The 14,673-nt window shown below is 41.1% G+C and overlaps 1 protein-coding gene and 1 pseudogene across 1 annotated transcript; both read left to right on the top strand.

Annotated features, from left to right (window-relative positions):
• Positions 1-1,580: 1,580 nt before the first annotated feature.
• LOC146639743 (uncharacterized) lies at positions 1,581-4,735 on the top strand (annotated as a pseudogene).
• Positions 4,736-4,779: 44 nt separating this feature from the next.
• swap70a (switching B cell complex subunit SWAP70a) lies at positions 4,780-14,673 on the top strand. The gene is made up of 12 exons (XM_085354875.1): positions 4,780-4,924; positions 6,990-7,130; positions 8,588-8,761; positions 8,847-9,071; positions 9,359-9,505; positions 9,606-9,714; positions 9,901-10,082; positions 10,786-10,893; positions 11,312-11,478; positions 11,728-11,926; positions 12,428-12,524; positions 13,195-14,673. The coding sequence occupies exons 1-12, from the start codon at positions 4,829-4,831 to the stop codon at positions 13,311-13,313; spliced, it is 1,764 nt and encodes a 587-aa protein (XP_085211001.1). The 5' UTR covers positions 4,780-4,828; the 3' UTR covers positions 13,314-14,673.

The following is a 14,673-nucleotide window of genomic DNA, read 5'->3' as shown; positions in this document are numbered from 1 at the left end:
TTTATTGTCAGTTTTGTGATACTGGAGGGCATGCAACTAGAATAACTCAAAAATGAGATCCAGATAAATATGAGGTGTAAATATTATGGACTAAAGCCAAAAAATGGTGTAGCTACATATTAAACTAATTGTAAAAGTAAATATACTTTGTTTACTTTTACAAAGTAACAAATTTTGTTATGTTATTTGATTTTCATTTGGGTGGTTATGCTTCTTTGTATCTAAATGCTTCTTTCAACACTTTCCAAAACAAGTATTCATTACAAAATTATTTTAGATTCCCACTCTTAGAGGAGGGAAATCACGCCTGTTGTTGTTTTTCTTTTCTTTTTCTTTGTTTTCCCAAAACAAGTTTTTAATTCTGTATTTATTTCTGATAAAATGATCTTAATTATTGAGGCCCCTAACCCTTTGAGTAGTTCAGGTCACCCCATGTGAAAAACAAAATACTGGAGTAACCTCTGAAGACGTCCTTAAGCGTTGCCCTCGAAGTTGCCTGGATTTGAAGTATTCTTTTGGGTTCAGGTTACTTTATCTGTAACCTTAGCTAGATTTGAGTTAGTGTAGCAGGTTACACTTACCTAATGAGTGAAAGATCACCTGTTTAATCCCAGGAGGAGACAGAAATCTGTTTGAGGTTGTATCAGGAAGAGCATCTGGTGTAAAACCTAAGAAATCAAACACATGGGAATAAGTAGATTTGGTCTGCAGGGGGAGTCATCCTCACCAGCACATTTTCAACACAAATTAGAATAACACAACATAATGAAGAGATAAAAAATCCACGTAGTGGTCAGTATGAACGTCCAATAACTTGACCTGCTTTTGTATACCATCAAAAGTATATGTGGAATCAAATTGCAGCACCGAGTCCAGGTAGGCAGTTATAACATGTAGAACTAGGAAGTGGAGGTTATGCTCTCCTCCTTTAGGCTCTCAAACTTTTTCCAGCATGCTCCCAATCCAGCGGCTGGGACACTCTACAAATAATTAACAATTAGAAAAAAGGGGCCAAATCGGTTAATTTTATTTTTAGTTAAAAACAAGCCAGCTCTCTTCTGTCTGGCTGCACATGTTAAACAGAAGGCTTGGACAGTAGATGGGAGGAGCAAGGTTACTCAGAGCTGTGTCCCTGACGTCACCATATCAGGGATAACGGCTCTTCTTGACATCACAGAGAGCCGAGACTGGAAAAAGAATGTTTAAAAGTGTTTAAAGCAGCCTGAAGTGTGCGTTTTTGTCTCACGTGGATTTTTGAAGTCATGAACGACCACATTTAATCCAAACACCTACCAACGTAGAGCATAGCAGGCTCACTTTAAAGTTACTTATTCATGATTAAATAAACTGTTGACGTGTTACTTGGTTTTAATTACTCAGGTCAACTGACGTAGCAGGTTCAGCTCTTTCAAGGTTACTGCTGAATGTAATGATGTGGGTGAAATGTACAATCCTGAACTCTGGCCTGAAGGGGCTCTGGTCCGGCGTTTTTATGAACCTCGTAAGCCCGGTACGGTGGTGCCAAGCTCAGTGGATCCAGCAGGGGAGATAACTGCGCCTTTTGGTACCAACGTATCAACATGAAGATGCCTATTCGGGTATTATCTTACAACTGTCGTGGTCTACGTTTGGGACAGAGTGCAGGGGACAAAGCTCGACAGATTGTTGTGGACAGTCTGCTTGCAGAATGTGACATTTTATGCTTGCAGGAGACATGGTTGTCCAAACAGGACCTGGGAAAACTTAACTGTCTAAATGCAAGTTTTTTGGGAGTGGGGGAATCAACAACTGATCTCAGCACAGCTATAGTCAGAGGCAGAATACCTGGAGGGGTTGCTGTGCTTTGGGACAAAAAAATAGACCCTGTGATAAAGCCCATTAGACTGGATGTAGACTGGTGTATTGGTATACAATATACACAGAACAATAGTAGTTTTATCATTCTTAATATTTATACTCCCTATGAATCTTGTCAAAATGAGCAAGAATACCTCAGTAGGCTGGCTTTTATTAATGCATTTATTCAAGACAATGATACTTACAGCATATATGTTTTGGGTGATTTTAATGCTGATCTCACAGACAGCAGTTCTCAGTTTGCTGACCACTTAACTCATTTTTGTCAAGTTAATAATCTTATCTTGTCTACCAAAGTGTTACTGCCTGCAGATAGCTATACATACATAAGTGAAGCCTGGCATAGTACATCATGGCTGGACCACTGTATCTGTACAGCTGATGGACATGCAGCTTTAGCAAACATGACTATTAGGTATGAGGTAACTGTGTCAGATCATATACCTTTTGGTTTTACTGTGAATGTGGAACAAATGCCAGCAACAACTGGAAACAATATTGCTAATATTGCTACCAGTGTAAAATTAGACTGGTCAGCTTGTAGTGAAGATGATTTCTTAGCTTATCATAGTAATACCGATATACATCTGAACAACATTTCTTTGCCGAAAGAAGCTATTTTGTGCAAGGATGTTAACTGTAAGAATGCTGTGCATAAACATTTACTCTGCTCCATGTATGATGATATAGTGACTGCTCTGCATGAAAGTGGCACACTGCTTGATAAACAATATAAGCATAAGAAACCTAACATCAGACCTGGCTGGAAAGAACATGTATCCATGTACCATGATGAAGCTCGCATAGCTTATAAATGTTGGGCCATGGCTGGAAGACCTAAACAAGGCCCAGAATTTGAACAGAAAAAATGTGCGAATGCCAGATATAAGTACGCTGTTCGCTTTATAACTAAAAATGAGCAAATGCTGAGAGCAGATTCTTTGGCCAGGAAAATGTTGTGTAATATTATGGCAGATTTTTGGAAAGAGGTGAAAGCTCTTAATAACTGTAAACCATCTCTACCATCAACTGTTGAAGGTGTTTCTGGGGCAGATAACATTGCAGCATTATGGAGACAGCATTACAGTGCGTTGTTTAACTGTATAAAAAGTGAACCATATGAGGACAATCTTGACATGAGTAATGACACAATAAGTGTAAGGACACATGAAGTATATGAAGCCATTCATAGGTTGTCTGATAATAAATCCTCTGGTTTGGATCACATCACTGCAGAACATTTAAAACATGCTAGTTAAGGCTAGCTCCTCTTTTAGCACTCTGTTTCACTGGGTTTATGATTCATGGCATATTACCAGACTCAATGCTGTGTATTTTACTGGTACCAGTTATGAAAGACAAAGCTGCAAAAGTGAGCTGTTTGGATAATTACAGGCCGATTGCACTAGCCAGTATTTTATCTAAGGTGTTAGAAAGAATCTTGTTTGATAGAGTTAGTGTGTTCATCTCTTCTCTGGATAATCAGTTTGGCTTTAAACCAAAGCACGGCACTGACATGTGCATATATGCACTCAAGGAAATAGTCAGGTTGTATAGGGCTAAAAATTCATCTGTCCTCATGTGTTTCATTGATGCCTCTAAGGCTTTTGATCGAGTGAACCACAGAAAACTTTTTGATAAATTGAAGACACGGGGAGTTCCTCAGTACATCGTGAGGATTCTCTCTTACTGGTACGCTCATCAGAACATGCAGGTTAAATGGGGAAGCAGTATTTCTGCCCCCTTTGGTGTCAGCAATGGTGTCAGACAGGGTGGGATTTTGTCTCCAATTTTATTTAATTTATATGTCGATGATTTGTCCATACAGCTGAGAGCCTGTAACACTGGGTGTATATTAGGTGAAGCACTGATAAATCATCTTATGTATGCAGATGACCTGGTTGTTTTTAGTCCAAGCAGTGCTGGGTTACAGGATCTTCTTAATGTCTGTACTGAATATGGTGTGCAATATGACATTGAGTACAATGCTGCTAAAAGTGCTGTTTTGATATGTAGAACCAAGCAGGATAAACAGCTAAATTTCCCTTTGTTTAAACTGGCACAAAAAACTCTTGAAGTTCATAAAAAGGTGAAATATCTCGGTCACTTTATTACTGAGCAAATGAATGATGATGATGACATATACAGACAACGATGTAAGCTCTATGTGCAGGCAAATACTATTGCACGCAAATGCAGCTTTTGTTCACTTCCAGTTAAAGTGGCTTTGTTTAAAGCGTATTGCACACCGCTATATACTGCCCCCTTGTGGTCATCCTACAAACAATGTAGCATGCAGAAGCTGCATGTTGCATATAATGATGCGATGAGAATCCTTTGCAGGATACCTAGAAGTGGTAGTGCCAGCCAGATGTTTGTAGCTGTGGGTGTCTGGACTTTTAAAGCACTTTTAAGAAAGTTAATGTTCAGTTTTAGAGAACGACTGGATGGTTCGAGTAACAGTATAATTTTAGCACTTACAGATCCGACAGTGAGTGGTTCCCGTTACTCATCCAGTCTCAGAAAGCACTGGTTAAAGTGTTTGTGTATTTATTGATTTATTTTAAGTAATTGTGTTTTATGTATATTATGGTTTTATATTTTTACAAATGCTTTATATACTTATTTATATACATATATATATTTAATGGTATACCTTGTGTTGTGTGTGTGTGGGGGGGGGGGGGGGGGGGAGTTGTGTGTGTGTGTTTCTTGTCTTGTTTTTATGGACATGTAGTCTGCCAATAAAGATTGAATTGAATTGAATTGAATTGAACAAACTTCCACTAGCAGCGGGACGCATAAAAAAAACTAAACAACATGTGGCGCTATCACACTTCTCCCTTTTTTGCGCCCCTAGCGCAGCGCTTCTCTCTGAGAGGCGGATAGTTTCAAACCCGCAAACATACGCAGAGAGGGAGACGGACGGAGAGACACACAGACACCTCCTGCGGTGCTGCTGAGGGACAAAATGTGGCTGCGAGAGGAGCTTTTGAAATCCATATGGCACGCATTCACAGCCCTGGACGTGGATCAGCGTGGAAAAGTCTCCAAGTCTCAGTTAAAGGTGCGTTTCGGTTCTTTTTTTCTTCTTCCAGTTCAGAGCCTCTTCTGCAGGACACTAATACTTAAACTCTGCCGTTATTTTTACTCAGTAACGTAACCGCTGAATAAATGACACTTCCTGTATTCACTGTTTTTTTCTGACTTTATGTGTGATAAACGCGGCTGAGTTGGTTTTACTTAGTTAAAACTTAGTGAAAGTAAATCCGTGAACTTTCACTCAATTTTATACGTGTTTCCCTCAATCACAAATTATGCTGAGTGCAGGGATTGTTACAAACGTGGGCTTAAACATATAATCATGTTATCATAAACATATACTGTCAAAGAAAATCCAGTTTCAGGCAGCTCCACTGTAGAAAGAGGTGGTGTTTTACTGTATGACAGCCTGGGCCTAAGTTTGTTTGCCTGGTGGCTCTGCTGTCTGTGTGCCCAGCCTGACAAAGACACTGTCTGACTTCAAGGCTCCTGCAGGGTTTTTCATCTCTAACATATGGACACTGCAGCACAGCCAGGAAAACTGAAAAAGTCCCTATTTATGGAGATGTATTTATACACACTGCTTGTTGAACTATTCACACGAAGCCGTAAAACCTTTTGTACCCTGGTGCATTAACGCAGTCGCACTAATCACCAGGGACAAGCTTTGTTCTGAGGAGTGAACATTCATCTTCAAGAACTGGAGTTAACGCTTGGTCAGCAGTGCTTGTAAATGTTAGAAGTGTTTTGCATGCATATCTGCAAACATGAAAACGGCGAGAGTGAACCCAAGCCTAACCTTTAATTTAACCTCGTGTGTGTTATTTTGAGGAAGTGTAATTTGACATATGTTGAGGTAATGTACTGTCCAAAAGCTGGCCTTCATCTTTGTATTTGCTAGGAAAATAGGAAATAGGTGGAGCGATTTATTGAAATGTGTGCAATGATAGGTGGAAATGCGGAATAGGAAGCAAAAACATTTTATAAAATTCATACAAACTTAAAAGTCAATATCCGTCTTGGACTTGAACTCTCACGCAGCTTTGTTGCCATTTATTTAGTCTTCAGGACTAGCTCTCCAGGCTTCTTGAAGGACAATTAAAGCTCTTCGTTGTTTCTGTTCTCTGTCAGGATGATCCCACGCTGCTTTAAAAATGTTGAGGTTTAGGCTCTGGGGAGGCCAGTCCATGACTCATAGTGTTTCATTGTGTCTATCCTATCCAAGCATAACCACCTTGGTGTGCTTTTACTGCACTGGCATTGTGTTTGAAATTATTGTCATTCTGAACAATTAATCCAGTGCCAATCAGATGCTTTCCAGATGATATTGCATGTAACAGATTCAAATTTGAGGGTGCTTTTTTTCTATATTGATAAATGCAGCTCACACAATGACAGAGCCTCCACCCTGTGTTACAGATGACTGTAGACACTCACTGTTGTACCTCTCTCCCCTTGCCTCCTCCATACATACTGATGATGGTTTGAAACATACATTTCAAATCTGGATTCATCGCTCAGTAAGATCTGTTACCACTGATTTTTTTGTAGTTTGCCTTCATTAAGAACGGCTTCTTGATATCCACCTGTCCACTGAGACCATTTCTGATGAGGCTTCAGGAAACAGTAGAAGAATCAATTAAAGGGTCTAGACTGGAGTTTTTCTTTTCTCTTAAGGACATGACTTTCAGATACTGATGTGCTGTAGATAGTCTTTTGGGTCTGGCACTGACAGGGAGCTATTAACAAAGTGCCTAAAGATATTATCTTAAAATGGGTTCTTTGCTAAGTTGTCTGTTAGGTGTAGACACAACAGTGGTTCACGACACATCGAGTTTAGAGCCTTCTTTATGCTTGAATGAGTCATGTGTCACCAGTAAGTGGCTTAACAAACAACAACAAACAAAAATTTCTTCTTAAAATTGTCTCATACAAGGACTTAATGAAAAAGGAGTGAAAAAGCAGCAAATGTCCAAAGACCTTCAGAAAACCTGGAGAACTTTTTTTTCAAGACTGCCATAAAAATATCCAAGAAAGCCCGGCAGCATCTGTTCCTTTGTTTATTGTCCATTTATTGTTGTGTTTTTCAGGTGCTGTCTCATAATCTGTGCACAGTGATGAAGATCCCACATGACCCTGTGGCCCTTGAAGAGCATTTCAAAGATAACGATGAAGGGCCTCTCTCCAACCAGGGCTACATGCCTTACCTCAACAGGTTTATTCTTGACAAGGTGGGAGCAAAGAGCCTTGGTTCAAATGTTGTTCTCAGTATGGATACTTGAGACTTCTAAGAGATGTGAAAACTAGAAGTTGGTCAGTTAAACACTATGACATGTTAACACTCTCTCAGTGCTCGCTGAATAACAATGACTGTGAACACAAGCTGATCACGGGGTGGCGCCATAGCTCACCTGGCTTAACCAGGTGAGGCTTCTGCAGACTCCTGGGTTTAAGCCTGCCCCAGACCACTTTCCTGTGCATCATTTGCCCTCACTTTCTCTCCCTACTGTCTTCTCCTGTCAAGACAGTAATGCACCAAAATAAAAAATCTGGAATATGCAGTGTTCACTTTAACATGACGGGTTTCTGACTCACTCGCTTTAGCATCTTGTGCAAGAATGCTGAGACTTCTGAGACAAGACTCGGATGACAAATGCGTCATCCTGTTTGATGATACAAATTCTTAGTATTCAGCAGTTTTTGACCTTGTTTACACTTTAAAATGTGTCTCACCAGCAAACATCTGCTCCACATAGTCATTTACACCCGTGACTCCAAGCTGTCCAGCTGATAAGTTGTATTCACATTTTGTTACTGCTCACGTAACACCAGCTTGAAGGCCCTCCATGCAATAAATTAAAATCTTAATAAGCTGCTGTACATGTGCATACATCTCAAAGCATGACATGTCTACAAAGGACATATGGTCAAATGTGTCACCCCAACATTGCTCATTGTCTTTGATACTGTGCGCTTGTGAACTGCTTACCCGTCATGCATTTTAAAGCTAACTGCAAACAGGCCCTTTGATGCATCGTGTTGTCGACACTAAGAAGTGCCAAAGCTTTTATTTACACTGGATATCACACTTTGCCAGGAACAATCCTCAAAAGGCTTTGTAGGACGAAAATTAAAAACGCAAAAAAAAAAAAAAAGTAGTCAGTTACACAATAAAAATAGTAAAAACCTGCCAACACACACTTCACACACGGTTTTGTGGCACTGAAAACGATGACTAATCATGGTCTGTTTTGCTCAGTGCACACAGAGTAGCAATGTGTTTTGTTTTGTTTTTAATCAATGCAATAATGGTTTAATGAATGTTAATGAAATCTGTGAATAAAATGAGTTTCATCCTCACATACTCTTGGCACAAGTGGATCCTTGTGTCTTCGCTCTGCAGCTTAGCAAGCGGCAAACGCACGACAAACGTGCATTTTATAAAAGTTTGATAAAACCGAGCCAGGAAACTGCTTTGTTTCTCTCTGTTTTCTCGCTTTTCTCTCGTAGGCTCTGACTTGAATAAAAATGAGGCATTTAATTACATCACGTTTGCACCTCACATCCTGCAGACTCGAGGTTTTGAAAGCTCTAAGCAGTCTCCTGCTTAGCATTTGTAAACACGAAACCCTTGATCCTTTGTGCTTCCGACTTTGAATTTGACTGAATTCTGCATTTTTAATCTCAGGTATGTGGGGATTTCGACATAATGGAGTTCAACAGGATGTGCTGGACACTTTGTTACAAGAAAAATATACACACAAAACATTTGCTCATCTCAGATAATGACGCTTTCAAAGTGTGGTGCATTTTCAACTTTCTGTCAGAGGAGAGATACCCGCTAGTCATCGTCATGGAAGAGGTGAGGATCCCGTAGTCTGAAATGTTTTACCATTCCCTCTACCAAAGCTCTGAGCTTCAAGTAAAGCTTCTACATATCTCCTTAGATCGAGTACTTCCTGCGAAAGCTCACGGAAGCCATGGGGACTGTTTGGAGTAAAGAGAGCTTTGCAGAATATAAGCAGCGTCAGAACTCGAAGAACTTCCTGACTGCCTGGGAGCTGATTGAGCTGGTGGGAATGGGTTACTTCAGCAAAGGTTTAAACCACCAGATCCTGTCCATGGGCATCAATGAGGTCTTCAATGAGCTCATACTGGACGTTCTCAAGGAGGTCAGAGAGGATGTTGATCTGTTATTCTGTATATTTCTCATATTTGCAGCTTCAGATTTCCCATCTAAAAATCTCTGAACCGTGAGCTTTCACGGTTTTGCTGCCACTGAGATAAAAATGTCAGCTTCCTCAATGCAAATTCCCTCATCTCTCACTGCATTATTCTTTAGGTGGCTTTGCACCTCTGGCTACACTAACCCTCCCAGACAGCCCTTTGCAAGAGACTTTTTAACCTTTCCAGTGTAGCTACTGTATTCATATGTTCTTTCCTACACTGTGTTTTGAAGGGATACATGATGAAAAAAGGGCACGTCAGGAAGAACTGGACCGAGCGCTGGTTTGTCCTCCGACCCACCTCACTGTCGTACTATGTGTGTGAGGATCTCGAGGAGAAGAAAGGAGACATAATTCTGGACCAAAGCTGCTGTGTGGAGGTAAACAGCTGACCTGCATGTCCTACATGTTCCTTAAACGAAAGACTTTAAAATGATGAGCATACGCTATAGCAGCGACTAATATTTCTTTCTCCTGCAGTCGCTGCCAGATAAAGAAGGGAAGAAATGCCTTTTTATTATAAAGTGTGCTGACAAAAGCTTTGAGATAAGCGCGTCAGATAAAAAGAAGAAGCAGGAATGGATTCAAGGTACTGACTCATCATTTTCCGGCCCTCTGTAATTTCCTCATCATAAAAAGGTCTCATCATCACTGTCTCTTCATTTTCTTTAATGTTGCCTCTGAATTTTTGAATGTCAGTGTCTGACTCAACGTAAAATCCATAATGACTAAATGTCGTGGGAATAATTCAGCCGGTGACTCTGTCTTGTGGCAGCTATTCAAACGTGCATCCAGCAGCTGAGGCTGGGGCTGCTGTCTCCTCACCGCGAGGCCCGGCTCAGGCGCTGGGAGCTCCGGCAGAGGCAGCAGGTGGAGGAAGACGACCTGGCAGAGAGGATGAGGCAACTCCAGGCGGCCAATGAGAGCAAACAGAGAGAGCTGGAAGCCATGAGAATTGTCTGTGCTTAAGTCAACTAAAAACTCTAAAAGCCCTGTCATGTGGGAGGAAGAATTATGACTGCCTTGGTTACAGTAACATTTGCTCTTCAATGAACAGAGCCTAGAAGATTTAAACCTTTATAAACCTAACAAAATATATATTTCATATATTTTTCATGCTACATAGATTCTTTTTTGGGGGGTTGTTTCTGGGGTCCTGAAACTAATCCAGGAGAGAATGAAAAGTGTTGAAGCACTGCTACAGTGTAACCTAAGTTCCAGAGAAAATCATGGTGCTGTCCACTTCCTATTTATTTCTATGTATTCAGTTGTTTTTTTAAGAACACAGAGAGTTTAATGTGACACTCACAGTGAAAAAGGGAAACAAAACTGCTATGCAAACTACTGTTTGTGAACATGTCAGTCATGGACACCTGCATCCAGCAGCAGGCCTGGGCGTATGATTCTTTTAGAACTTTAGAAAAGTTATACTTTCTCACTTCTGCTTTTACTCTGCCAGATGGCTCTTTTTTTTTATTGTTTTGCTAAACACACCCTGGTGTTACTTAACAAAATATACCTATCGCTAATTGCACTAGAAATAGATGCTAGCATTACTTGTGTGAAGTTCAGCTTTAAGTAAAACCAGTCAAGAACTTCCCTGCAGGCTAATGTGGCTTCCAGTCAAGCAACTCTTTCCTCTTTTTTGGGGGTTTTGCAGAAGATGGAAGAGGCTGCGGCTAAAGCGGCGCTGGAGGAGCAGAGGAGGAAGCAGACTCAGTTAGATCTGCAGGATCGCTACAGACTGGACTTGGAGAGAGAGAAGATGGTAACTAGTGTGCCTCTCACAACACCTGATTGCATTGTGACACAGTTTTATGTATTTTTTTTTTCTAAGTAAGAAGAAAAAGAAATGTGTCCGGTAAACGGTGACTTTCTGTCTCTTGGTTTTGAGTGTCTGATTAAGCCGTCTGTATTTTAAGGGAAACAAAGGCTAAAAAAGCTCAAATTATCCATCGCAGGATGCTGACTCATCTTTGGTCTGAGTGTCAGATGAGCCAACAAGTTAATCATCCCCCCAAGTTGAAAAACAAGACAGACAAATGCCTTTGTAGAGCAATAAAAGGCGATTTGTTTTGCAGTAGAGCATACTAACAGTTGACGTGTAGATAACTGCTCTGAGTGAAAGAGCCCATTGATTAAAAATGTGGATGACTGTGCGTGTGTTTGTGTCTTGACTCATTCAGGTGCGTCAGCAGATGGAGGAGCAGGTGGCCCAGAAGTCCAGTGAACTGGAGCAGTACCTGCAGCGCGTCAGAGAGCTGGAGGACATGTACCACCGGCTGGAGGAGGCCTTAGAGGATGAGAGGCAGGCCAAGCACGATGAGGAGGCCATGCGGAAGCTGCAGGCCAGGTCTCGAAAACACGCCCACACACACACACGTGCTACACGGCATGTGGATACATACAGGAAGTAAATCTGGTGATGTCAGCTCCCTGTTTGTGAACCCGATTAACTGACCTGAAGTCTTACCAAGGCTCCTACTAGTTTTTAACTCAGTCACTTTGTGGTTATGTGGTCAATTTATTTGATTTTCCATCCGTCCGTCTGTTAAAAGTGAAAACAATATCTTAGGAATGCTTGGTGTGTGTTCATGTGTAGCCTGCTGGAAGAGGAGGCAGCCAAGAGGGCAGAACTGGAGCGGATCCAACAGCAGCAGCAGAGGGCGCTGTCTCAGACCGAGGCAGAGAAGCAGGAGCTAATGGCCGAGCATCTGGCCAAGGAGAGAGACCTGAAAGCAGCCGTGCAGCAGCTGGAGAGGCTGCAGAGGGAGCGGCAGGGAGCAGTGAAGCAATATGAGGTCAGCTTTCAGAAGACAGAGGCCATGTATCTCACAGAACTGTGTATATCCTTACTGTCTGATCAAGCTTCTTTAAAATAAGATTAAAAAACATAATGCCCTACTTACATTATATGTTCATGCATGACTTTGACCCCTAGTAAAGGTGAAATGGAAAAGCTTGTGATAAGATTATCTTCTTCTTCCTCCTCTTCTTCTTGCTGGTCCCCCTAGGGGTCTCCGCAGAGGATCACCTGCCTCCATCTGATCACTCTTTTTCTCTTCTGTCACATCAACCCTCCTTCACTACCTCCATGATTCTTGCCTGTGGTCTCCTTCTCCTTTCCTCCTGCCTGGCAGCCCCATTGTCAACATCCTTTGTACAATCTATCCACTTTCCTTCCTCTGCACATCTCGAACTCTGTCTCCTAACAAAAAAACAGATTCACTTGAAAATCGTTTTTATGAGAACAGAAACAGTTAATCGTATAAAACACCTCTGTTTTCCTACCTCACATACAGGAAGTGACAAGGAAACTTGAGCGAGCAGCTAACAAGACTAAGACTTGGAAAGACAAGGTGGCCAAGCACGAGGGACTGGTGCGTCTTATCCAGCCAGGTAGGAGGGCTCTTCGTTTATGAATTTCATTTCCATTTGCACCGGCCAGAGGCAGCATCGTCTAAGACTTCAGTCCAGCCTGATGAATGACTGGCGAGCTCTCACATTGTAGAGAAGTATGGAAAAATCTGGGGACTCTTCTCTGTGTTTTGCAGCAGGACAAGACATTAAGAATGGGTCGTGTTATGAGAATGGTTCTCTGAACTGTTAATTTAGTCCGCGCCAGAGGTCTGAGTCGTTGTCAGTTTTACGGCACTCTTGGTAATAAAAAAATTACCCGCGGCATGCCAGACCACACCGAACTAAAGCCGCTTAGCCAAGGAGCCCTCGATTTATGACAGAAGCATTTATTTGTAGTGTCAGTGGACTGAATGTCGAAACACTAAAAAAATGTTGTTGAAATAATCTCAGGTTGCTCTTTGTCAGTTTTGTAAATGGATGGTTCATTAATATTTTCTGAAAGCCCATTGTCAGAAAGAGGAATCATTCAGTGGTTATGCAACAGACTAGCAGAGCCAAGCTCACACTAAGCTGTATAAAATGAGTTTGACGCCCCTGGCACAAATGTTTTCTCTTACTCGGCAGAAAAAAAGAGGAACACCAGCGATCGGTTTGTCAGTACATCTCGCTGTAATTTTTTCATCTCTTTTCTTTTGACCCTCTCTTTTAGGTCACAAAGAACCGCAGAGGATCACTAACTGGGGTCCTGCATCGTTCACTGACACTGAGCTGGATCTGAAGAAGAAGTTGTGGCAGGAGCGTAAGAACCAGGGAGCTCAGACTCAGTGATTTATACATGGATAATTCAGTGTTTGTGTCCGAAGTCACCCGACTGTTCACTGCTTTGCTAGTTTCTGTATAAGAAACCCTATCAGTGATAGCCTTTTTTTTGGAGGCCAGGTAATCATATACCTAAAAAACAATAAAAATAACAAAATGCTCACAAATTGACACAAATGTTGACGGTAATGGCCCATTTCACAGATAAATCCAGATTAATTTGACTGTATCCAGTACCATTAACTGCAAATGATGACATTTTAAATATATTCTACAACACACTTTTTAATTTGTTTATTTTGCAAATTACTGGCATCCTGTAGAGCAGGAGTTTCAAACATAAGGCCCCAGAGACAAAGACTCCAATTCCGACCGCTGGACAACTATGAAAAGAATGCATAGATTTGGACCTTTTAACTGTGTTTTTATAAGTTTTAAAGCTCAAGATCAAAGTGGACTATATGTGGCTCACAGTGAGCATTACTGTACTATATAGTTCATGTAATAGTAAAGAGTTGAAGAAAGAACCCTGCTTTTAAATACAAAACTTTTACTTATCTGAACATAATAAAATAAAATGTAATCTTTGCCAGGTCACAAAATTATATAAATACAGCCTGAGATGAACAACAGCACACGAAGATTACATCTTGTCATTATTTATTTAGCAGAAACTAGTCCAAAATGCACTCAGAGGAGTTCATGGTCGGCTCGATAACTCCAAGATGTGCCGGTCCCTTGGTTGCAGTGCAAGCCTGAAAGCCTCCGCTTTTATAGAGGTGCTCACACTTGCTGGCGATCAGTTAATCAAGTGCATTTTACTTTCAGCATCTGGCTGCTGCTGGTTCCTATGAAAGCAGTAAGGGTGTAGTTAGTTTTTCACACACTGCTTCTGCATTTTGGCTTAACTTTGTTAAATGAATAATGACACGATGTAACAGACAACGTGCCGTTGTGCATCTGAGGTTGTATTTGCCTCATTTTAAGACCTAAGGAATATTATTTTTAGTATGTCCCGATATGTAAAAGGGTGTTTTTCTTTTCCCCCGTATGTATCATCTTAATTTTAAGTCCTCTGTGTCAGCTCCTGTCATGCAAAGATATGCGTCCTCATTTTATTGTCCAATGATTGTGGGTTTGCTTTTAGGATGCAAACAAGTTACTCTTCTGCTCTACTTTTTATCCCAGTGTCTACAATTAAAGACTAAATAAACACACTCAAACATGGCAGACAGAAAAAGTAGGTAAAGTAGTGAACAGGCAGTGAGTTCTTTCACAGCCTCTGACTGTATTGAAATGTCACAAGTCTAAAGGCGCTTGATAACATGAACTCACCAAACCACGTGAAAAATGTAAAAAATGGTTTACT

Source organism: Diplotaxodon limnothrissa, linkage group LG1 (assembly GCF_057381915.1).
Source record: "Diplotaxodon limnothrissa isolate DT_005_m linkage group LG1, D_limnothrissa_male_GT1.1, whole genome shotgun sequence".
In the NCBI taxonomy this organism is placed as follows: Eukaryota; Metazoa; Chordata; class Actinopteri; order Cichliformes; family Cichlidae; genus Diplotaxodon; species Diplotaxodon limnothrissa.
Note: the sequence above shows the minus strand (reverse complement) of the source record. Positions and strands in the feature narration are given on the sequence as shown.